Source organism: Takifugu rubripes, chromosome 21 (genome assembly GCF_901000725.2).
Source record: "Takifugu rubripes chromosome 21, fTakRub1.2, whole genome shotgun sequence".
NCBI classification, from domain to species: Eukaryota; Metazoa; Chordata; class Actinopteri; order Tetraodontiformes; family Tetraodontidae; genus Takifugu; species Takifugu rubripes.
In genome coordinates, this window is record NC_042305.1 from 8,684,116 (window position 1) to 8,707,811 (window position 23,696).

Here is a 23,696-nt window from a genome sequence, read left to right on the forward strand (position 1 = left end):
TTTATGTTGTCTTTAACCACGCTGTTGCACGCAGGGCTCATTGTCCTGTCTTGTCTGTCAGAACCTTAGCCTAATGGAATTAGGGTTACCGCTGCAGTCTGGAAATGAGAAGTAAAACAATTACCGCTTATCTAATTTATTCATTTTAAGAATTGCTGTAGCCGAGGGTCCGTCAGGTCTCAGTGCTCAGTCCGGACCTGAGAAACGTTGGCTGTCATGTCACTGTGTTAATTTGCAACGTCAACGTCGAAAGTTTTAAAACAAGAAGACAGGAAGCGAACTTGCACTTGTACTGAGTGGGACTGAAACGAATCAAGCATTATCATTTAAATGTGCGTCAAACAGAAAACCTCCATGTCAGCTCAGCTAAATCAGATATCACGACCCTTTTGCATTTCTGCTCTGGCTTCATAAAATTTGCTGAAATGCTGACGGCATCCTGACCGAATCCATCCAGAAGCAACCGTACATAATGAAAAACTGTGCAGCAACCAGACAGAACCCCCCCTCTTAACAGTCCTTTTTAATGCTAATGCTTGTTATGTGAGTAGGCTCCAGGCTCCCCCTCTCAGTGGTTTGGGATAACAAGACTTTCAATATTCATAATTTGCAGCTAACTACATCCATGCTATCTGTTTATATCATGATGGAAAACAAAACACACACTTCATACAGGACACGTGCATTTCACTTATGTGTGTTTCAGCTTTGAGCAAATTTGGGGAGTTGGGAAATAAAAAATAAACGGTGGATTGATTGGAGGTCATCTCCCAGCTCCCAACAAACAGGTTCCTCAGGAAGATCTATGGGGATGCAGATTGGCCAGTGACTTGAGTTGTCCCACCTTTTGTTGCAGAAGCCTCTGGTTTCCTCTTCCTCAGCATGTCAGCGGGCAGAGTTACGCCGTTAACAATGTCACAGACTTGGGTTGTGTATGAAGTTAGCATTCTTGCTGAAGCATAAAGGAAGAGGACAATAAGCAGCCCACAATAGCCAGGATGTTACCGTACATTTTAGTGAAAACTGTTGGTGCTGGTCCAGCTCCCCAAGCCCGTTCCCTTCGTGCTGCTTTTGTAACCTCTGCAATCCTTTGTGAAAAGCTGACAAGGACTTTCTGGAAAACTTGCATACGTGCCTTTTTTTCTCAGTGTAGAGCTGACAAAACCCTCTGGTTTTATTGTGTTTCGCAGAGAAAGATTTACTTTCACTTACGTGCACTTTGTTTTCACGTTTGTTCGTTTTTCCACTGCCAAGGACGGCTTCCTGGAGAGCCTGTCACTGTCCAGTACTCTTCAGTTTATAGTCACAGATAAAAGATGTCTGTTGGCTGCTGTTGACAGAAATATCTTTCTAGGCATCTACATATTGAGTAGTGCCTAGGCATCTAGGCACTACTCAATATGTTTTGAACAATTACAGCCTGACAGTCTTGGACTTCCTTGGACTTATCAACATCGAGTGACCTTTGTGATTAATATCATCATCCCTTAAAAGACTTTCACTATTTCCTGATTTATGATTCATAAGGAAACATATCTGTCCGGTCAGATTTGTATGTCTGTCTGTTTTGTGTCTGCCGTCCCTGAATCTGGATCCAAATCTGTAGTCGGTTATTTTTGGGCTCCTCTTACATGCCGCAGAACTCTTTGCACAGCTGTAAGAGTTGTTCAGTACTGCAACCCCCACCCTATGTTACCCCCGACAATAGCTCTCCATGCAGTCATCTCACACCCGGCGCTCTATTTTAAGCCTTCAGACGGAGGCCCTCTCCCCCTTCAGTGGACCCCCCGCTCCCTGTGTGGGCCAGAACTCAGGCCTCCGTTCACACACACACAGACATGGAGCAAAGGTAACCCTCTGGATGTGCTGTGGCCTCACTGAAACTCAGCCCTGATTATTTACTGGCCGTCTGGAGGAGGTACTTGTTAAGCTTTCCCTCTTTTGCTGGAAAGCTGACGTGTGTGTTGCAGGTATACCACTTCCAGCTGAGTTGGACTAGATTTCTCGCCGGGCAGCGCGCTAGAACTTGTGCTCCCACTGCACAGTGTAGAAGAGTATTCTCTTAATGACACCACTTTGTGGGTTTAATAAGATAATACTCAGGGTTAATGCCACTCTTGAGAAATTAGAGCCTATTGATTCACTGATAACTGGTTTAAATTGGTGTAGACGATATGATATTCATCCACTCCATTTAGAAGTGTCATTGTGAGGAGGAGGGAGGTCGTCTGAGAAGGTCCTCACAACAGAACTGACAAAAAACATGTATTTATGCACATATACAGCAAAAGAGCTGCAATAAAGTATCACATTTCCACCCAACCTTTGTGGGGATTGTGAGGGATATGCGGTCAAATTAATGTGGGGTGGCTGCACTGCATTGGAATTGCAGCCAATTAGGCGGCTGGCACGCATCGGACATCCTCCGTCTGACAGACGAAAACACAAACTTCTCAGTCTTCCTGATAATCACGTCTGCAGACACGGAGGCGCAGAGGTTCCTCAGCTGTTCAGCAGCCACTCCTCCTGGGGTCTCACCAGCTTGAAGCAGCACTCACTGGAGTGCGTGAGGAGGGCTGTTCTCTGAATAATTACATTTAATTTACTGGTGCTCTCCGGGGTTAACGCCGCTTAATACAGATACAGTGCAAAGTCTGGAGATCCCCAAAGCTTCTCCTGGAGCTTCAAGGCAGAATTCACCCAGTTTTCCACTGTTTTATCACTCCCTTCCATTGCACTCATTGACGCCCTGCTTGATCATTTAATACATTGTTTGTTGTATCTGAACGTCATTTCATGAGAAATGGAATCTTTAATGTTGAGTTTTTGCATCTGAAATGATGGTTTAGTTCCCAGGTTGCTGCCGTTTCTGTTGTCGACAGGTTTCACAGTGAACGTCCGTCAAAGTTCTGTTCGTGCCGGTCTCAGTGTTTGGTGCTGAGAGGAAACGGATGAATGCCTATCGGAAGTGTTTGGGAAGTGTTGGGTTTGGGAAGTGGAGCAACTCTGGCTGATGTCGCAGAGGGCTCATCAGGGTTGGGTTGAGATTTCCTTCCTTCAGCTTGGATGATATCTGTCCTGACCCGTGTCTTAATGAGGACAGTTTAGACTCAGAGGGCTTTTATCGCTGATCTTCCAGTTGGCGGCTATTTTCAGTCCTGTTTACCGGATTCCTGAGTTTTCAGAAGGCTGCATTTCCTGTGGAACAGCAGAAGCTCAACAGGAAGGAGGGGTTGTTACATTTTGGGGGGATAGATAAAGACGTTTGTGTGTGAGTGTTTGGTTGATTAAAGGCTGGGCGGAGTGGGTGGGGTGGAGGGGGCTAGCAGCCAGATGCTGGGGCCTGCAGCTGCCTGGCTGTGTGGGAGGGGAGATACACTGGAAATCAGTGGTGCCAGCAAAGTGGGGCTTAGCCAGACACTGAGGGGAGATAATCCATATTTCATCTACATCCTCCTCTCCTTCCAAACCACCTGCAGAGCAACACAACACAGACGCAGAGCATGCATACTGTATGACATAGAAATCAAATCTGAGGCCTGCTAATGCACGGCTGAAAGAAAGAAACGTCTCTTCCTATCTCCAACACCTTTGGGAGCTCTTCAGAGCTCAGCAACGACTTCATTCGATGGATAAATCCGAAGTGATCCTGGCCGCTGCAAAAAACCCCAAACCCCTACACACACACACCTCCACCGTCCTCCTTTTACATTTACGCTTCTTCCACTTGAATCCAGCCAAAAAGGCATTACTGTGCATTCATAATATATCCACGGAGCCCCCATACCATCACTCAAAATGCATTTCTTTGAATATATTCTTGATTCATCCAGCATCTGTTGGGAATCCCACTTTACAGTGAATGAGAAGTATCTTCAAAGACACTATTTATACTTAAGCTTTGGCTCATGTTCAAAATTTACTGCTCATATTGCATGCAAAAACGGCACCGTACCAGAACTATATTTCTGATGTCTGCCCACTGTTAAATATTCATCATCTACTTGCAGCTTTGAAAGTAAGCTTGAAGCTTCCTTGCTGGCTCAACCTCGCACTTGCACTCTCTCTCTCCCTCACACACACACACACACACACACACACACACACACACACACACACACACACACACACACATATGCAATCACACATAGAACTGTACTTGTCATTGCCCATGAGTTTTTCTTTTTTATCCTATGGTTGCAGATGACAGATTTTAAGCGCTGCATGGAGGTGATTGGCTCCTTATTTGTGTCCGGTGCTCTTTTCCAGAGGTGGTGCTGTTCTTTACCTGCAAATCTGGTGGCCTGTCGGTGACTCTATCACCACTGTGAACCTCATCATGAAAAATGCAAACGGGTTTTTACACTTCCAACACCAGGAGATGAGAGGAAACTCAGTCTTTGTTTTGCAGAGGTGTGTGTGTACTCTGGATGACCCCACACATCTGCGTTCCCGCTAAACAGTTGTGGCTCCAAACAGCTCAGAGTCCACTATCCTTATCTAACTTCATAAATAAATCAATAAGTCAAACAGAAACAACATAATTCCATCTCAGAGACATCTGTAATTTAACGTCTGTCCCTCTAATGTAACATGTACGAGAGCGTCAGGAACAAATGAGGACGAGGCTGTCAATAGATGTATGATGTATGTTAGATGTATGTTGTGGAGTTGAACTTGTGCTACAAAAGTGAAGACTATTACAGTCCTTAAAATACAAAGAACTGGATGTCTGGCTGCTCCAAACAGAGCCACAGCACCACGCATGTTAAATATATTTATAAATATATACAATTTTTTATATTTTTTGGCTTTGTGTCATTCTGTTCACTAATGTTGATACTTGTGTTTGCTACCAGTGGCTGCATTTAGCACCAGATTAGCTGTGGACCTGAAATAGCAAAGATAGTGGAGTTGAACAGTTGCCCTGCAAAAGACAAGTGGCTCCATGCCAGAAACAGGGGTAGTGAAATGGTGTACAGGAGAAAATAGAGACACAGCCTGAGATTTAGTGTTTTGTGGGTACGAGGACAAAATATTTACTGACTCACACACATTCACCACTCCGGGGTTTTTGAGCAGAGCGGTGCTGCAAAGCTGCACAGCACTATCACATTTCTTTTTTTATCTGACAGAGAAAGAATAATATATAAAGTGACCTGGTTATAGCTCAAACCTCCTGATAGATTTATCCGTTTGCACAAGGGCTCTTTTATGCGTCACATATACATCCTGTGTCACCTTATCTCAGGACTCTTCAGGGGTTAGAAGTAAATTGGCGGGATCACGTGGTTTGCCCTCCGCCTCTGGCTTTGACACCTCAACATTGCTCACAAAATGAGCCTAATCCTTTACCAGGTGGTTGGCACAAAGCCGTAAAAACATTCCCAGAGGCGGGTTAATCACGTCTGACTGAGTGCATATTTGAAAAGCAGTCAGCAGTTATTGTGATGAACTGCATCAGACTGCTGTGATGTTGTAGAGTGGTTTTATTTTTTTGCTGATGGTTGAGGACAATTAATGTCTCAGGTTATTTTTATTAAGAAGCTTAGAGTGGTTTTCCTTTAATACATGGGTGGGGTGGTGGGGTGGTGGGGGGGTTGGGTTGGTTAGCACAGGTGCCTTTTAGAAAGACAGCTCTTGCCGCCTTGTAGAGCCCGAATGTTCTCCCTGTTGTTCATGGGTTTTCTTCAGGTATACAGCTCAGAAATATGTATTCCTTCCTTGCCCGGTGAGTTCTGCAAGAGGTTCCAGCTCCCCTCACCATGACCCTAATTAGACTTAAGTAGAGGTTAACAGAAAATGGATGTGTGGATGGGGGGACATGGCCTCATTTCACCTCCTTTATTGAGCTCCTATGAGCTGAGCCCCTGGCAAAGCCCATCTCACTGCTTCCTCCATACAATGCAGCCCTCCACCCCCAACCTTTACTGGTGCACTGATCATGCTGACAGTGGTCCAGAGGCTGATGGGATGGGCGAGCAGCCTATCCCTCCCAGATCGCAGCTTTAAGCCACCAGAGCAAACCCTCCACCACCCACCAACTGCTGATTCCAACCAGCTCCCATTAATCTGGCTCCGTGCTGCTGAATTCTCTTTTCTTTCTGTTTCCCCCTCATTCCGTCTCTCATGGCTACACCCGCTGTCCAAACGATCAAACCCTGGATATGTAGGCTGACCACTACCCGGAGCTCATTGTTTTACTTTAACTCCACAGGCTCCATGTGGTTTCTCCTCCCTAGGTTTTTGTTTTTAGCTACTATTACAACCAGAATTTCTCCCCCGCACTCCATGTTGGGGGCGACTTTTTTGACCTGGGCCTTTAAATATGAATAAAACATATGGCACTACGTGCATACAAGTTTGGTTCTACGACGTATAATTGGGAGCATCTGTAAGAAATTATCCAAGGTTGTAAACATCTGCCTGCCAATTTGTGAGTGTGTATAATCTTTTTCAGTGATGGAGGTGTTGCTGTGGGTCGAGTTAGGGTTTCCATCTGTCGCCCATTTCACAGTGCTAATGTGTGAGTCCTTTATTTCAGTGTTTTGTCCTATAAGGGTGTCCCCCAGTCTTTAATAGTCCCAGGCTGTGAAGCAGCCTGGCTTCCTCGTGCTCCGTCTGGGCACTGGTGCAAAGAAACAAAGCAGAAATGAGGTAGGCAAAAACTAAAAGGTCTGAAACAAGAGGCCAAGTATAAAAGAGAGGAGGAAGCGAGAGGAGCTGGGATTTGGCTCGGCATCAGTCAGCACAGAGGGAGAGATTAAGGGCCAATCATTCCCAACAGCATCATCAAAGCCTTGGCCCCCCTCCTCCATCATTATTTGTTTAAATTTGTGCTTTACCCCTCAACCGTTGACGGGAAGGATCCTTATTCATCATGGAGATGAATGACAATCAAAGGTCAGCGCCACACATCCGCCATCATATCAGCCGGGTTTCCGATGAGTTGTGAGACTGAACTGAGATGGGGCTATCTCTCTGCCCATTTACCTTTTTTAACCCTGGAGATCATGCTGCTTTGGGCCCGTGCCACGCATTGTCAGCCACTCCGGTTCCCCTTCCTCTACTCCACTTCCCCTCTGCCTCTGTTTCACCCCATAAACAAGCAGAGACTTGGCTGAATATTGGGATCACATGGCCGGAGTTCACAGCAGGTCACCCTCTTGCACTGTCCTCCCTGTTTCTCTTTCACTTTTGCACATCATGAGAGTCTTTGCCGCGAAAGCTGCTGAGAGGGCAGGTGGTAGAAGCAGGAGGGGCTGATGGGATATTGGAGGAACTGAAGGTTAGCCAGGCGATCTTTGCTGGAGGATTAATTGTGTAAGAGCCATGTAATGATTGCTGGCATGTCTCCTGAGTGAAATCCTGTTAGTCACCGCACAGGGGTCAGACCAAACCAAAGTGTGTGTGAGTGTGTATATATGTGAATGAAGGAAGGTGACTCTGGTCCTGCTGGTACGCACGAGCAGGTGGCCGTCTGACAAGTTCTGTCACTTCAACCTGGAGGCTTTTTCCAACTGTGCTGCGTATGAGATCGACTGTATTTAAGTTCTGCTCTCTGGCAGCTCTGGAGTTTTAAAAAAAAATCCTGTCGTCTTTTGCTCAAATCAAAGATTTACTGAGTTCCCTGTGGTGATTAGCTACATTATAACTGAGCTAATCAACAGCTGAGTTAAAGCCAGGTCCAGAAATCAGGATGTGATTGAACGGGAGACTTCAGATTTATGAGGTTACATTAAAAAATTGCAGTTTTTAGTATTTAGCAGTTACCTGCCTGAAAATCAGTTCATAGCTGTCAATCATCATCAGACTTTGCTGATTAAAACGAGGGGGAAACATTAAACTTCACTCCAGAAAGTTCATCAGTGCCTTTACATAAGTTGGACACTTTCTCACTAGTTCTTCATTCTAGCTGAAGTTTTGTTTCATTGTTTCTGCCCCAGTGGAAGTAAAAGAGCCCTATCTGCCTCCTCTCTCCTTTTCCATCACTTCGGTCTATCTCCTCATCTTCCGACAGCAGCGAGCAGCTTATTGAACACAGATGATGAATGGGTGTGGACTGATGGCAGATAGCAGGACGTTTAATTGACATGGCTGTATCACTCCGTCCCCCATCTCTCCGTTCTCCTCCTGCTTTTCTTGTCACTGCCCAGAAATCCATTAAGGTTGCGATTAGTCTCTCAAGGAGCCACGGTTGATCATTTAAATTCAAAAATACTTTGCAGGAAATGGCTCACAGCTGTTTACAATCATATTTTGCCCATTTATCTTCTTTAATATGTATTTTTAAAACACATTTTCCCATAGCTGAAGTGACTGCACGTACTGTTCCGCTACTTTATTCTCCAGCCCGACAAGAACGCTCCATATCTGCTGTCCTTGGTAAAAGTGTGCACTTTCTTGCCTTTCCTTGACTCAGAACGACCTCCGTTTTCCCTGTGGGACTGGCAGGCAGCCATGCTAACCCCCAGCCAGACAGCTTTTAATCATTTATTTAAAGGTTTTTAACGTTGAGTTCAACACCACTCTGTCCCTGACTGCACAGACACAGAAGAGGTGGAGCGAGGAAAATGGATGCGAAACGCTGCATCGGGGAAGTGGAGGGTTTCCAAGTATACCTGTCTTTCCTGTCCTGCCCGCTCGGGGTCTTAATTCAGTGAAAGGTGATGCGGCTCGGTCTCTTTTTCTGTCCTTCACACTTCGCCCACTGAGCTTCAAAGGAATGAAGCATCATAGCAGTGCTGCTAATTTGTCCCAGTTTTACTCGCACAGGCGCACAGAGGTGGGATATTCACTAGATTCGTGCTGAGCTAGCAATTTATGCACTGTGCTTGCCCAACACTGTTCAAAGGCGGAAAGATAAATCAGTTTGGTGTTACACAAGCACATAAGTACACGAATAAACTGAATCGCTAACATTTGCTGGTAAATAAATATGCAGACGCTTTTCTGTACTGTACCTGCAGCCTGGGTAATTTTTGAATCATCTCTAAAGACCAATCAGAGCCAGATGTTTTCTACCTATATAGACTTTCCTTGTAGTTTTGTTGTTGCAGGATTGTGTGCTTCCATTCTGGATCTCAGATCCAGAGGACTGAGCGTGTTGGGGATAGAGGAAAAGATCCTGAACATAAAACGGGCAAAGTTGTGGCTGCTCTGCGAGAAGAACCACAGATCAATGAGGACTTTGCAGATCTCTGAAGCCTGTGAGATGCTGGCCAATCAATAGAGAGCTATTCACTTGTTAGGGCCTCTCCTGTTGCGGAGGTGCTGAAACGAGCAGCCTGCTTCAGCAGAACAGAACAGTGTGGTTGAACACTGAGTCTTTTCTTCATGCTCATTTCTTCTCCCTTTCTCTTCTTCCATCTTGGCGTAACTGGTCAGACAAAATCAGCCCGCTCGGATTGGTTGTTTTGCCTGCCCGGCTGGAAATTGAGATGGTTTCTGTAATTGGAGGAAAGACTTTGTTGTTTGTCATTGTTGGATTTCGTATGTTGGGATCATGAGTCGATGCCAAATAACATAATACATGTACACTTTTTAGGAATCTTTCCGTGTCTTTAAATCATTTACAGAAGAGAGAAATTAAAAATCAAATCATCAACCAGAATAATCTTGGATTGAGAGATGACGCCACTATAATAATCTTCACGTGTGATACGATATTGGTGAAGAATATTTCAATAAAGACTCAAGTTTCGCATACTCCTGTTCAAACTAAACTCTTGTTTCCACCATTCCAGTCCGGCTCTCCCTCTCTTCATTACTCTGGCCTCCCTCTCCATCCCACGGCACCGCGCTGTTTTTTGGTTATTGATGATTGCCGCAAGCGCCTTCCTTCCTTTACTCCATCACCAGAGCTGTAATTTTGTCACACTTGTGCACAGCAGTGGGCTAAAGCCGTGCGCTTGCACCTCCTAACACTGACTCCACATCATTATCCATCAGCGGGGTGCGAATGCGTCTCACGCTGGGTCAGGTGCGGTTTGGACTCTGCACTCACTTATTTCTCCGTGAGCTTGTGGTCACGTCCGCCTGGTGTGCACACTCTACCTTTCAGAAGCAGTCTCCAGGGATTGTGCTTCTCTTCAAAGAAGCTTTAATTCAATTTGCAGTAGCTATCCTGTGGAGTGTTTGGACATTATCAGCTTTAATGGGAAAAATGTCACGTGTGTAACCACAGATGTGCCTCTGAGTCCCGATTCTGTGTTAAATTGGAAGATGAAGATGACATGAAGTGAATTTGACAGGATAAACATATGTTGGACAGATTCTACCACCTGGTGCTCAGAGCTGGGGTGGGACTATTGAACTTTTCAAGTGAAATAGTGACTCAGATCGGAGTGCGAGGAAAGCTCAGAGCTCTCATTCTCATTATGTGTATGTGTCCGCTAATAGCAGATATTAAAAAAAGCAATAACATCAAAATGGAGTCTGAGATAAGGAAGTGCATGTAATGGAATGTGCAATGGTTTTTACTCTACATGAGTTCTGTGCTTGCACACAGACTGTCATCATGACGATATATCTTATCTTAGCTGCTAACAACTGTTACCTACCTGCATACACAGGTGTTGTAAGAAACATCTTAAATTGGCTTGAATATATTCTTATTCTATGTATTTCCGATTTCTCTTATTTTCTTTATGAAAACTTGGTCTTCTGTGTTTTCAGGAGCAGAGCCCCTCTAACGCCACTTCGCTGGCCATGATGCAGGAGCCGCAGGAGGTGATGGAGGAGACGGTCACCATAGAGGAGGACCCTGGCACCCCCACCTCCCACGTCTCAGTGGTCACCTCAGACGATGGCACTACACGGCGCACAGAAACCAAGGTAAAACGCAACGTTTCCTGCCAAGTTTTAGCATTTACAAGCACATTACAAGCTATAAAAACCATGTTTGATCCATTTCAGTATTTCTTGAAACTGCAATTATGGATTATTCCTTCCCAGCAGCACCACACTCGAGCACCACTCTGTTTTCATGAAGGAATGAAAATCCCATAATCCTACAGCCGAAAGTGGTTTAATCTTCCAGTCTTAGCTTAATTGATGTGATGCGCACTCCTAATTTTTTGTTTCTTCAAAGTGCCTTTGTTAGCTGTCCCTTCATTGTGCCGCATCATTGTTCTGTAAGGACGAATCAGCTAACGTGAAGGTGACCGTTACACCACCACGTGTTTTTCTCAACGTGCAACGGAATTAATTTGCTGGAGTTTAGTTTGTCCCACGCCAAATATGCCAGCTTCTTCTTCTTCTCTGTAATTGTCTTCATTTCCAGTCATGCAACATGTTTGTCATAGGACTATGTTGCCTTTATTTGGTTCATATACATTTAGCACATTGGAGGGATCACTCACACTTTGAAGAGTTCAAGTACCTGCAGTCGATCCAATCACAATGGCTCCCTCTTGAAGCTGAATTCATCATTCTGTGCATAGACTGTTCCCAACTGGATTCATGGAAGATTTTTTCAAATGGAAATGTCTCACATCTGAGGAAGCAGTTGGGGGTTGAAAGCTTCTCCTTTTGAGACTCTGCAGCCTTTTGCCTGAGGTTGGGATGGAAAGGACTCCATAGTAAGAGAGTGAGAGTGAAGAGCACTGTATGGAGCTGCTACTCTGGGGACGGTGGAGCCGTAATTAAAAAGCCTGACCTAATCCCTAATCAGGGGGCCCGGCGCCCTACAGCCTGTTTACTGCAGGAGGATTGGCCACACACACCCCTCATTCACACTCACATGATTTTATACACTCGTAAACACACCATCTTAGGGATCACACACTCACGCAGTAAAACACACCAAACAAAGACTGCTGATTAAGAACAGAAGGGACATTCCTGCAAAGCAACTGGGTGTTTTTTCCCAAAAAAAAGAAGCAAAGATTACTGTTGAGGGTACATGTCTGGAACCAGCATCTCTGAGGACCCGGACCCTTCTGAGAGGTTGCTCAAAGAAAGCCCTCCACGCGTCATTTTCACTTTCCCTTTTAGAACACTTCCATGTGTTGTTTTTATCTTCTGTCCTTTCGTTTTTATTTTCCATTCTCTCACAGTTCCATTTCTGTGACTAACTGTTCTTTTAAACCACTCTCTATGATGCCAAAAGTCCTTTCCTTTGACCCCTTATTCCCAATCAGGCTGCTGGGGGATAAATGCAGAAGGTTCCCTCCGCCTCATGATTCACAGGCAGCACTTTTCCTTGTGGTAAACGTCTGTCCATCTGTTTTACCTGCATCACTCTCGTTAGTCCAAAAAATGGCTTAAAAATGAGATCCTGCCATTTGCGGCAGCTAAAGGATGTGTAATTGGATGTTTGGAAAACACCAAATGATCTTTCAATAGCAGATTATCTGCCTCTATTTCCAATCGATTCAACTTGTGAGTGAATTGGACTCTGAATGTGTTACAAGCCCGAGCAAAAGGAGGGCCTTAATCAGATCCAGGTCCGTCTTGCTGTCCCAGCATGCAGTGCTTTTCCTTGGCCCTCATCCAGTGCCTCTCTCCTCCCGATGGCAGACCAGCTGATCGGAATACCACTCGTATTATATCACATTTCACTCTCAGAGGTGGAGCCGTTTAGCTTTTCTGCCTCATATTTTTATGCACTACTACTTCAGCAGCCCTATTTAAAAATAGCTTGTGCAGCCCACCCTCTAATTGCTGACAGATTCTGCACAAAGCTCAAAACTGAGCCAAGTTGTGTTATTTCCCTCCATTACTGAGCTAAAATTACAGGGTGGAGGGGTTTTTTTTAGAGCGTAATGAAATCATCTACTCATCCTTTCAACTCCAGGTGACCAAGGTGGTCAAAACCATCACCCGCCACACTTTCCACCCAGTGCTGGTGATTGACAACCTATCAGTGAAGTCCAGACCTGTGACACGGACCCCCACTCCGGTCTCCATCCCGTCTGAGACAGAACCAGTAAAGAACCATCGTGTGTGATGTTTGCCGTGTTCTCCATTGCTGCTGCCTGCCTCTTCTCTTCCCCTCTAACATCAGCTTTTCAACACTGCTGCTTTCAGCTTCTGAGACTTCCTGTCAGAGAGAAACTAACAATTTCTACTTCCATCAACTCCACAGAGATTTTTTACTGAGTCCTAAAATGAACCCCAGCTTCCGCTCTCATGGCTCTCCCAGACCCACTAACCCCTCAGTCGCCACGTCCATTTGAGTTCTCAATAAAGTGAATGCCACAGAGGTTGTGAAACCACATACAGAGCCATAAACTGGCCAGTTTGATGCTGCCTGCTGCCTTTCCCTCCATTTTTAACAGATTAACAGGCGCTTCCAAACACCTTCCAATGCAACCGTGACTTTGAAAGCAAACGCTAACGCACAAACAGTCGTGTTGTCCTGTTCATATGCACCTTCACACAGCCAATTTATCTTTACTCTTTTCACCCTATTTACCCTCTTCAGCGTATTTCAGATGCCCTTTTGCGGAGCCAGGTCTCTGACATCACTGCTTGCCTTGTGCAACGGTTTTGCGGCTTGTGAACTTGAGAACACATCAAAGGATGTTTGAAAAGTGTGTGATGGCTCCCTTTGCAGCCCTTTGCAAATTGCTTAAAAAGCTGTGTTAGTACAAGGCAGCTGGGTCTGTCTGGGCTGGGGAGCTGTTGCATTCATCATGCTCTCCTCTCAAGCCCTGACAGGCAAAATAGAATAAAATGATTAAATTGCCACATACGGGTAAAAGCAGTCTGGTATTATGCTCCAGCTGGGAGCTTGGAGTTCCTTCCTTTAAAAAGATGTAGTTATTCTCTAAAAGATTTCTAATATTATTATTATAATGCTAATGCAATGAGCTACAAGTTTAGATCTGGTCCTTGTGGTCCTCTTGAGTCCACGAAACAAACATCTGAAGGGCCTAGTTGGGATTCTGTTCCAGTTTACTGCTGTGAATCAGAGGGATATGTGTTAGCGCGCTCTCTCAAGGTCACACTTGAGCTGCGGCGAGTAATACTCAAGAAAATGAGATCTTTATTTTCCCCGGGAAAAGCCAAGGAATATGGGCCCCGGAAACAAATGTAAATTAGTGGGTAATTACTTTGAACATGGAAATGAACCTTGGCATTGTTGTAGTAGGTTCGTTATGTCGCTCACAGTTGGGGTCTAATCAAGAAACAAGGCCAGCAAAGATTGCTGTTGGTTTCAGCCGTGTTAATGAGGATTCTGTGTGGAACAATCAGGTTTCTCTCTGTGATGTTGCACCCTCTCTCTTTGGGTTAATGCTTGAAAATGGTTTATTGACACTGTTGCATGGATCCATTGCATTTGTGATTAAAATCTAAATGGTGATATTGATAGTCAAATAGAGGAGGCCTGTTCAACAGGCTGGTCAGGGGGTAGGGTTGTTTCCAGGGCATCCACACAGATCGTCCGTGTGGACCCTTTCTGTGCCGCGTCAGACCTGTATTCCCGCAGATGAAGAGGATTCATTTTTTTCAAGCTCATTAATTTTGAAGATGAATTTATAGCTGCCGACAAAATAGCCAATTATCAGACACCGGAGGATTCACTGGGCAGCAAATTGGTTTCTGAACGGGTGAGGAGCTCAGAGAGGGTTGGGTTGAGGGGCGGGGAGGAGGGTGCCTGTAATTCTGATGCTGTCAGTGATCCTCGGAGGCAGTCAGGGAAGTGGAGGTATTGAGCTATAGCATGAAGGGAGCTAGAGGGATCATTCTGGTCCAGATCTATGCAGCGTGCTGCTTTGGGAAGCTGAGGTTCACTGGATCTCAGGCTCTTCAACATGGCACTGGTACGGTTGGTGATGACCTTCGGATGTTCTGTGCGGACTCTTGACTCCTTGGTTGGCATGACAACAACTAAACGCCAACAATAAAAATACTCATATATTGTATTAATCTGTTCTAATACAATGTTTGATTTTTTTGACTGATGATGAATGCTCCACATGTCCTGCTGTTCTCTGCAGGTCACTAAAACAGTGAAGACAGTGACCACGCGAACGGTCCGTCAGGTCCCTTTGGGTCCCGATGGCCTGCCTTTACCTGAAGGCTCGTCCCCACTGGGCAGCTACACGGACTCCATCGACCGGCGCTACATGAAGAACGGAGGGGACCGTTTCATCACGCCTCAAGCAACCTCCACCCTCACGCGCTCCTACAACAACTCCTACAACGATTCGTACGCAGAGACCCCCGAGAGCCAGTATGTTCGTCACTATGGCCTGCACGATGGCTACGTGGATTTGACGGACAACTACGGCAGCCTGTCACGTGGAGTCAACTTCCGCCCACCGCGATACCCCTACTTGCCCAACGCCTATCGACCAGAGAACAGCTACACGCTGCCCATCCGTAAGGACGACTACGGCCATGTGGCCCAGCCCCAAGTCCCCATGGGTAACAGCGCTGTGGATCTCAACCGCTCTCAGCCCGAGCGCTTCCATCCCGAACCGTACGGCCTGGAGGATGATCGCCGCAGCTTGGGCCCTGAAGAAGAGGAGCCGTACGAGCTGGAGCCAGACTACTCCACTGCCAACCGACGCACCCTGCAGGGCGCCAACCGTGGTCGCACCCACCGGGAGCCCCTTCGTGATGGACCTCGCATCAGGTAGAGAGAGATGCCGGCAGGGAAGCTCCTGCTTGGCATTCGATTATCCACACCCACTTACAGTATGATGCTTTTTGGGGGGTACAGATCTAAAAAAGGTAAAAGTCTATCAGAGATGATTTGTCTCATCTTTCTCCAGCCCTAAGAGTAGGCAGTAATCGAGTGAATGAAGACATTTACCGTAATTTCCGAGCACACCTGATTATAAGCTGCATAATGTAATTTTAGAAAGAAAATCAATTTTGTACTAATACAAGCCGCACCGGATTTTAAGCCGCAGGTATCCCACATAGTAATATGAAAAATTAGATTGAAAACATTCGGTACCGGTATATGTTTTTATTACCGTAAGAGACGAGTCACTGACGAGTGACAGACAGACAGGTAAGGAACAACAGCCACTCTTTTCACTTGTATGTTTGTACAGAGACCTTAAATCCAATTTTTATCACGTCAGGATTTTTTAACTTTTCTTTTAATTTAATCCGCTTAGCAACATAAACAAATATATTGTACCGGTAAATTTTTCTAACGGTGTCTATAATGCAGCTACCTTGAAATATACGTTTGTATCAGCTACACACAAATTACGTTGTTTAAGCTTTTTTACTCAAAAAATTAACAGCTAAAACTCCCCGATGGCCCACCTCTAAAATCTTCTATTTTCATCGCGGTGGCGATTGCTTTTGCCTTCCGTCTGATTTGTACAGCGGAAACCAGTTGACCCAGTCTTCCAGAAGGTTTTCAAGCTCGGGCCACCTGCGATGTTTACGTCTAAAAGCTTTTGTTGTCTTTTTGCTTTGGATCAGTTATTCAGGCGGGCGTCTCCACCTTCTCGCCATTGATTACCGTAATGCCAAGATTACGCGCGGCAGCTCGATTTCCTTCTTCAACCACCAGAGTGATCGCTTTTAACTTAAAAGTCGCATCATGTGCTTCTCTTCTAGTATTTTCCATGTTGATGAGGGTTAGTAAAAATGACTGATTCACAACAGTTGTGATAGTGCGCCACGAAAAAAAACATAAATAAGCCGCACCGTAGAATAAGCCGCAGTGTTTAAAGTGTAGGAAAAAAGTAGCGGCTTATAGTCCGGGAATTACGGTAGTCTGATCCAGCATTATTGGGCTAGTGTTATTGGCTTATTTCACAAAGTTTGGCAGGTTTACACTGTGCAAGATAGTATGTTTGCTTTCAAGCAGCCTGTAAAGCTTAAAGGAAATAAGGGACAAGAAGGGGAGGGCTTGACCGCATTTATTTCTCATGCGCACGGTGAACAAATGTTTGTGTCAAAGGTGAAGAGACAAGAATGACATGGAGGGGGAGGAAAGGGAGGACAGGGAAAGAGTGGCAGAGGCTAGAAGGCTTTTGCCAGTTATCTCTCAAAGCTCTTTCTCTTTTGTGCAACCTGTGTGGAGAGCAGTTTAACCTGCAGCAACCTGACAGACGCTGCCTGTTAGCTTCCATCAGCAAGATCCCAAACTGGATTTTTGCCCCAATAGTTTCTGATCATTTTACAGCTGCACAACCAGGGAGCCTGGAATAAAAGTCAACTAAATACAAGTGAATAAAAATGGTCTGTGAATCAGTGAGCGACTGTTGTTCTGTTTGGACTCCAAGCTACATATGCTGGGTCAGGAGAAGCTCACAATCATCTCCATGTTTTGCTAGCGAGTCTTTCTGCACCGCGCTTATTTACAGACTCGTGCATGCCGTTGCTCACGATTGGCTGCATTGAAAGATGCTTGCAATGATGTTTATGCAAGCTAGAGCAAAAGCCTCTGGGGCTGTCTGCCTTTACATATTTTTAACTTCTGTCACTTGCGCTCCATCTCGCACATGCCCACACACTTGAAAATCCACATCTTCAGAAAATGACTCACTCCTACATCCGCCTTATAAGAGGCTCTTACTGTGACAAGCAATTTGCAATGTGTCATAACACCGCCCCGAGTGTCACATAACCCCCTCCAGACACCCGTGCTTGCTTACACTGACAGCCAACATGAATGTCCAAACACAAACATGAAGCATCTCTTGACTCTTTGCTGACCAACTAATTGTGGAACGTTTGTTAGTTATTTCTAATGTCCTCCAGCAGATCAGACCTCCCCGTAATGTAAGATTTGTTTTTCAGGAAGGGAAAATGTCAGCCCCTCCACCCCAGATTCCTGAGTGTGCTCCCACTGTAATTGGTGCACCAAATGGGGAGCAGCGGCTCCATAGTGCTGTAATGAATCTGAGAATTAGTAGTAGTTTAATTACAGCTTAACACACACAGTGATACTCGGACAAAAGTGAAGATGTTTGGTGCCAACGCTCATCTCACCACTGCCGTGCCGTGTCAACATTGCACATCTCACTGTTTTCGCTATTAGTATTATTATATTATATTAGTATTATTATATATTATATATTATATGTAGTATTATATGTATTAGTTTGTGAGCTCCATCTTCACACATGCCATTATTGCCTTCCATCAGTATGATTATGATATTGCTGCTTCGTGGTTTAGGGCCCATGCGTGTGTGTGTGTGTGTGTGTGTGTGTGCGTGCGTGCGTGTGTGTGTGTCCATAACTGCATGATTAATGGCTGCTTCTCCCATGGCTCACCTCTCCTTGGGCGACCTGCACCAGTGCAGCGTCACCTGCATCATCAGGCCACCTCCTGCATGTGCACAGATTGTTTAGTTGAGAAGGATCATTCCCACTGTTCTTTGTTGATGGAAGTCTTCCTCCTGTTCCTCCTCTTTGATTGAGTATTTCCCATCGTTCAGGCTTCTCAGAAGCATGTTTAAGCAGAAGTCAATGAAATGCCTGGAAACTTGAACATCAGATGCGGAACACAAGACGACAGGGTTTTTGTCTTGTTGTGTTTTCTTCTCTGTCCCAAAAGGACTTCATCATAAAACAGATCATTCAAAAAGAGCCATCTGCTTGGTGGGGATGGTCAGTGAAAAGCTCATAAATGCTGCTGAGACTTTGTGTACATTTGAATTGCAAACATGGTCTGCGCTCTCATTCAGCGTCTCCTTTTATAAGCTTGGGTAAAGTAAATGAATAATAGCATCCCTCTATCCAGTTATGTCTTCTATTGTGTGGGTCTGAGTAGAAACAAGCTTCCACAGACAAAAAGGCTGGATATTTAGCAATATGATTAGCACGTATATAGAGAGATGTGCTGTAATCAGGCGCCCAGCAATACATCTGATGGTGCAAAAACCTTTTACACCCTGTGAATACACCCCTTCCTGTACTCACAATGGGCACCAATTTAAATGCAAATCCTGACATTCCTGTCACTCAGCCTCACCACGCCTGCTTTTCCAAATGCCCCAACACATCAGCCCGGATCTGCATGAGCTCCTAGCTGCACGACTGTACATCCCAGTTGTGCGTTTGGAATCGTTAATGTGCAAAAGTATGATGTAAGAAATAATAACAGAGAATGAGATGCCGCGCAGTGATGTGTTGTTAGTTTATGCAGGGAAGTTGGTATTTCTTCCTCCTGGTGCATATTTAAAAGCCCACTGCAATCAAAAGTTGAATAACATCCACAAAGTCTGTGTCTTGATGAAGCCGCAGAGGCCAGAGTGAACATTCAAGGAGTTCCTCTGTTTCCTGGTGCTGATTGACTCATCCTCCCCTGTTGTGGTTAAAACCAAGCATTGTAGGAATCTGGAGCAGTTAGGGAATAAGGAATTGTAATAATGAGTGATAATGCATGCAATTACAAATTTAGGGTAGATTTGAAACCTGGTACATGTCTGCTCACAGTCATTCCTGCAGCATTTTTCTTTCCATTGTAATTCTTTCTGCTGCTTAAATCGCTTGGATTTAGGGCCAAGCTGGGCTGCAGTGGTCCGTCACTATTATTATTCCAAGAATACAAATCAGGGATTTAGTATCTTGTTGCACAGTTAATCTAGTTTTCCTTCAGTTTATCTGTACCAGTTTCCACAGTGGTTAAAAAGATTGCTGTTTTGCTTTAATAAGACAGCCCCCCCTATGTATAAACACATAATTAACAGAAAACTCATTAAAACTAGTGCTCAGTATTGAGCTCTCTGCCAACCACAAGTGCTAGTTGCCGTTTTCTTGCACCGCTAACGACCGTGCAGGAATTATGGTAAAAGGCAGCAGTTAGATTATGTAACGACGATAAACAAGTCTGAAGATGGGGACAGGCAGCGCGTTGGGCTGACAGCAATGCAGAACAGTCTAATTAAATTTAAATTTCTGCTCTCACACCAAAACTTTCCTCTCTTAAGTTTTCTAATCCACTTTGTCAAGTTCTTGGAACGGTTTTAAAAAGAGCTTCCCACAAAAAGTTTTTAGAAAAAAGAAACATTTTTTTGTGTCCTTGTGACCCAAATGTTGCGTCGACAAGTGGAAACTAATATTTATGAGTTCCAAGCAGCTCCAGCAATAAACAATATGTGATGGGAAAGGTTCCTCTCATGTTCTCAGAAATCTTATGCTGCAGTTGGAGTAAAGATCCTTGAAGAGTGAGCAGACATCACCCACAAGGAGCTTGGGTCATTTTGAGGGCCCCCCCGATCAGAAATGATTAAGAGGAATATCATAGATGTTCCCAGTTCAAACCATGCTGATGCTAATAATGTTAATGCTAGCAGGGAGGTCCGAAAGAGGAGTCATGAAGATCTTTTCAACCCAGTGGGGCTGAGGGGCACTTGTTTCTGTCTTCAGGGGTCTCTCAGTCCCCGCTCTAGGGCAGAACAGTCCCCCCCCCTCTGTTCTGAAGGAAAAACACGCCACATCTTTCTCTACTGTATGTGGTGGCTTCATAAGACTTCCTCTCAAAGGCCTTTCTTTGGTGCTTTGTCTCCGTCTCCGTTTCTGTGGGAACCACCATCTGAGCAGCTCCTGTTTCTCAAACTTTCTCCAGACCCGATGTTCAAATGTGACATGTTTGTTGCTCCCACCTGCCAGGAAAGAATAAATCAGCCCCTTTGGGTTTTTGCAGAGGGGATTATAATTTTTTTTTTTTTTTTGCCTTTTTCCTTCTCAGTCATAAAAGCCCACCTTTGCAGCAGACTTTCTTAAGGAAGAGTCGATGTTTTCAGTCTCTTCGTTGTAGTTCCTGTGTGATCCATCACTCTTTTGCATGTACAGATTGATGGAGGTTTCATAAAATCATAGAGTGACTGATAAACACTGAAATGTGAAATGGCCTCTCCTTATGACGCTGCTGCACACATCCCAGCCAACTTCATTCCTTTGATCTACATTTTCGCTCCATCTCTCATTTTTCACCTCTCCCTCTCCACTCCTTCTGCTTTCTCTCATTAGTTACTGGCTCCGGCTCACTCAAAGTATTTCTTCTGGCGCCTTAATTCTTCCGTTAGACAAATTTATCTGTGTTAGCTGCCATTTAGCTCATTTGGCTCGCTCGTCCTCACCGTCCTTATTCTGCCTTTCAGAGGGTACCCAGACGACCCCATCGAGACAGAGCTGATTGATGAGCGCCACCCTTACATCCACGGCATGTATTCGGCCCCGTTGGCCCAGCCAGAGAGGGGGAGCATGGCCAGTCTGGACCGGATGGGTGGCCGGCGCTCGCCATCCATAGACAGCATCCGTAAGGACCCTCGCTGGCGAGATCCTGACCTCCCAGAGGTCATCGCCATGCTGGGGCACCCGATCGACCCGGTCAAATCCAACGCCGCTGCCTACCTGCAGCACCTGTGCTACGAAAACGACAAGATTAAAAAAGATGTGCGCCAGCTGAAGGGGATTCCTGTTCTCGTGGGGCTCCTGGACCACCCCAAATCGGAAGTTCACCGCAAGGCCTGTGGAGCCCTGCGCAACATCTCCTACGGCAAAGACAACGACAACAAGGTCGCCATCAAGAACTGCGACGGCATCCCAGCCCTCGTCCGCCTGCTGAGGAAGACCAACGACATGGAGGTCCGAGAGCTCATCACCGGTGAGAACAGAACTCGGCATTACACACACAGCGCTTGCTTTGAAACTTCCAAGGTTCGGCTTCTTTGGGGCTTTTTGTTCTTTTTTCAGAGCTTAGGTGCAGATTTTTAGTATAAAGCAGCGTGGTTGAGTTCTGTTTTTCAATAGTTTTCTTGTTAAAATGGATTTTATATAACTAAGGTATTGTTATATTGTTCAGGAACAGAACAAAGAGTAAAAGTTTGTTTTTATTTCTGCTGGAATCTGCCAGCAGCTTTTGGGATTTGCTGACTATTTTTTTGTTCCGTTCTTTGTCAGGTTTGTGTCTTTGAGGTGAACCTCGGGTTCTGTTTGCGCTGCGGTTGGTTTGGCTGTTTGCAACATTATGCAGAATATTGTGGGAACAGAACTTGGTGGGAGAATGGGGAACGCGCCAAGTAAAAACCAATTATACGTTGATTTGGATCCAAAAGAAGGGGTGGAACGGGGAATTGAAATTTATGGGGGCTGTTGGCTGTTGGCACGGCACTACGTTATAATGAGTACCAAAAAGAAAAATAGATAAACAGAATAAATAAACACTTATTACACGTGTGAATGAGTTTGTATTGCGGAATGAATGAAGTTTTGCAGCCACACCTTTTTTTTTAACGGAATAAACATTGACTTTTTGGATCAGACCACATTCCAGAATGCCGCAGGTTCAGGAACGTTGTCTTTTAGAGCAAAGAGAAATTTAAACATTATATATGTTAAATGTGTGGCTGCATTCCTCCAGGGAAAGATCATTTAAAACTTCTTTTAAACTCTTATACAGTTTAATAACTGCAGCCGATCTCGCTGTCACAGCCAAAGCCGCTGGCTCCACGCACTGTGGGAGTTTTCCCTCCGTCTGCCCAATTAGGCTCAACTCTGTTGCATGTATCAGCGATTGTAAAAACTGCTTCTTTGAAGCCCGTTAAGCCGATATGATAGCACCTTAGAATTCCAGTCCTTTCCATTTCCTTGCTATTTCATCACTTACACATTCCGTCCAGGAACATAGCGAGTTGGCTGCATAAGCTGGTCGTCCCTGTAGTGACGCAGGGCTGAGTCACGGTGAATCAAGTGGGGTTTTTTGCCGCTTTATTGCAACTGCGCTATTTCTTCGAGGACTTGCGCTGTTTTAGTTAGTTTGCTCCCCAGAGATTCTAGATACGGCGCTTGCTTCAACTTTGCAGATGTATTTTCTTTAAAAAAAAGACAGAGGGGTGTGAAATTCCATTTGATATGCGATTTGTCTTCCTCTAAATCTTTGGGAAGCATCGGGTCACCACATGTAAATATGGCTGTTTGATGAGATCATTTTCCATCATTTGCCTTAAATTGAACCACATGCAGATTGACTGGAAGTGAAAAGAGGACAGTTTACCGCCCAGTTAAGTGCCCATATCTGGCAAAAGAAGATGATAATTAGCTATTTATGGTGCCTAACAGAAGCACCTTCATAGTGGAAAGTGTACGTACTGACAAATTCTATCTCCCAACTACAGAACATTTATTATCTGAGAATGAGTCAGAACATAAACATTTCATTTGATCGATAGTCAGGACGATGTTTCTGTAACGGGCTGTCCTGTGAGCAGACAGAGACGGATGGTCTGTAAACATTGATTTTAGAAGAAAAATCCATTAGCTGCATTGTGTAATGAAATATGCCGTAAGTCCTTTAAGAGCTGCTATTGATTCAAATGCCATGTTAGGGCTTCTTCTCCTTGACCTGTTAAATGTCACTCAGAACGAAGCATCGCTGTGTGTGCGTGCTTGGCTAAGCCCAACGCGGATGCCTTGACCTGACCCGGTTTGTCTGCTGTGTGCTGAGACGTAGGAAATGAAGCTTTTGTTTTGGGCGCATGTGTGTGAAACACTTAACGCTGCTTTTCTAGTGGAATACGTGACCTTTGCGAAGCAACGCTCGAGCGGTGGAGGGCTCACTTTTAGCCAGTGTTTCAACTCGGAGGTGCAGCCGAACTACGGCGGCTCGTCAGCTGTCGATCAATTCTGCCGCGACAATCCAAAGGGCTTCCATCCGGACTTCAGAAAGCCGTCATTTCTCTGTTGAGCTGAGGACGTCTGGCGTGCTTCTCCTCTGCCGTGCCAGAGATGTTGCGGTGAGGAATGGCGGCGCTGCAGCAGAAG

The 23,696-nt window shown here is 45.2% G+C and overlaps 1 protein-coding gene across 12 annotated transcripts in view; it reads left to right on the forward strand.

Moving 5' to 3' along the window:
• Positions 1 to 23,696, forward strand: part of arvcfb (ARVCF delta catenin family member b) — a 132,843-nt gene that overhangs the window by 71,285 nt on the left and 37,862 nt on the right. For 10 of the 12 annotated variants that reach the window (XM_029830344.1, XM_029830343.1, XM_029830338.1 and 7 more), the window contains 4 exons: positions 10,678 to 10,836; positions 12,800 to 12,931; positions 14,949 to 15,589; positions 21,035 to 21,540. In XM_029830344.1, coding sequence (XP_029686204.1) covers positions 10,678 to 10,836; positions 12,800 to 12,931; positions 14,949 to 15,589; positions 21,035 to 21,540 — 1,438 coding nt within the window. The remainder of the gene's footprint in view (positions 1 to 10,677; positions 10,837 to 12,799; positions 12,932 to 14,948; positions 15,590 to 21,034; positions 21,541 to 23,696) is intronic. The other 2 variants (XM_029830345.1, XM_029830346.1) reach the window with 1 other exon arrangement.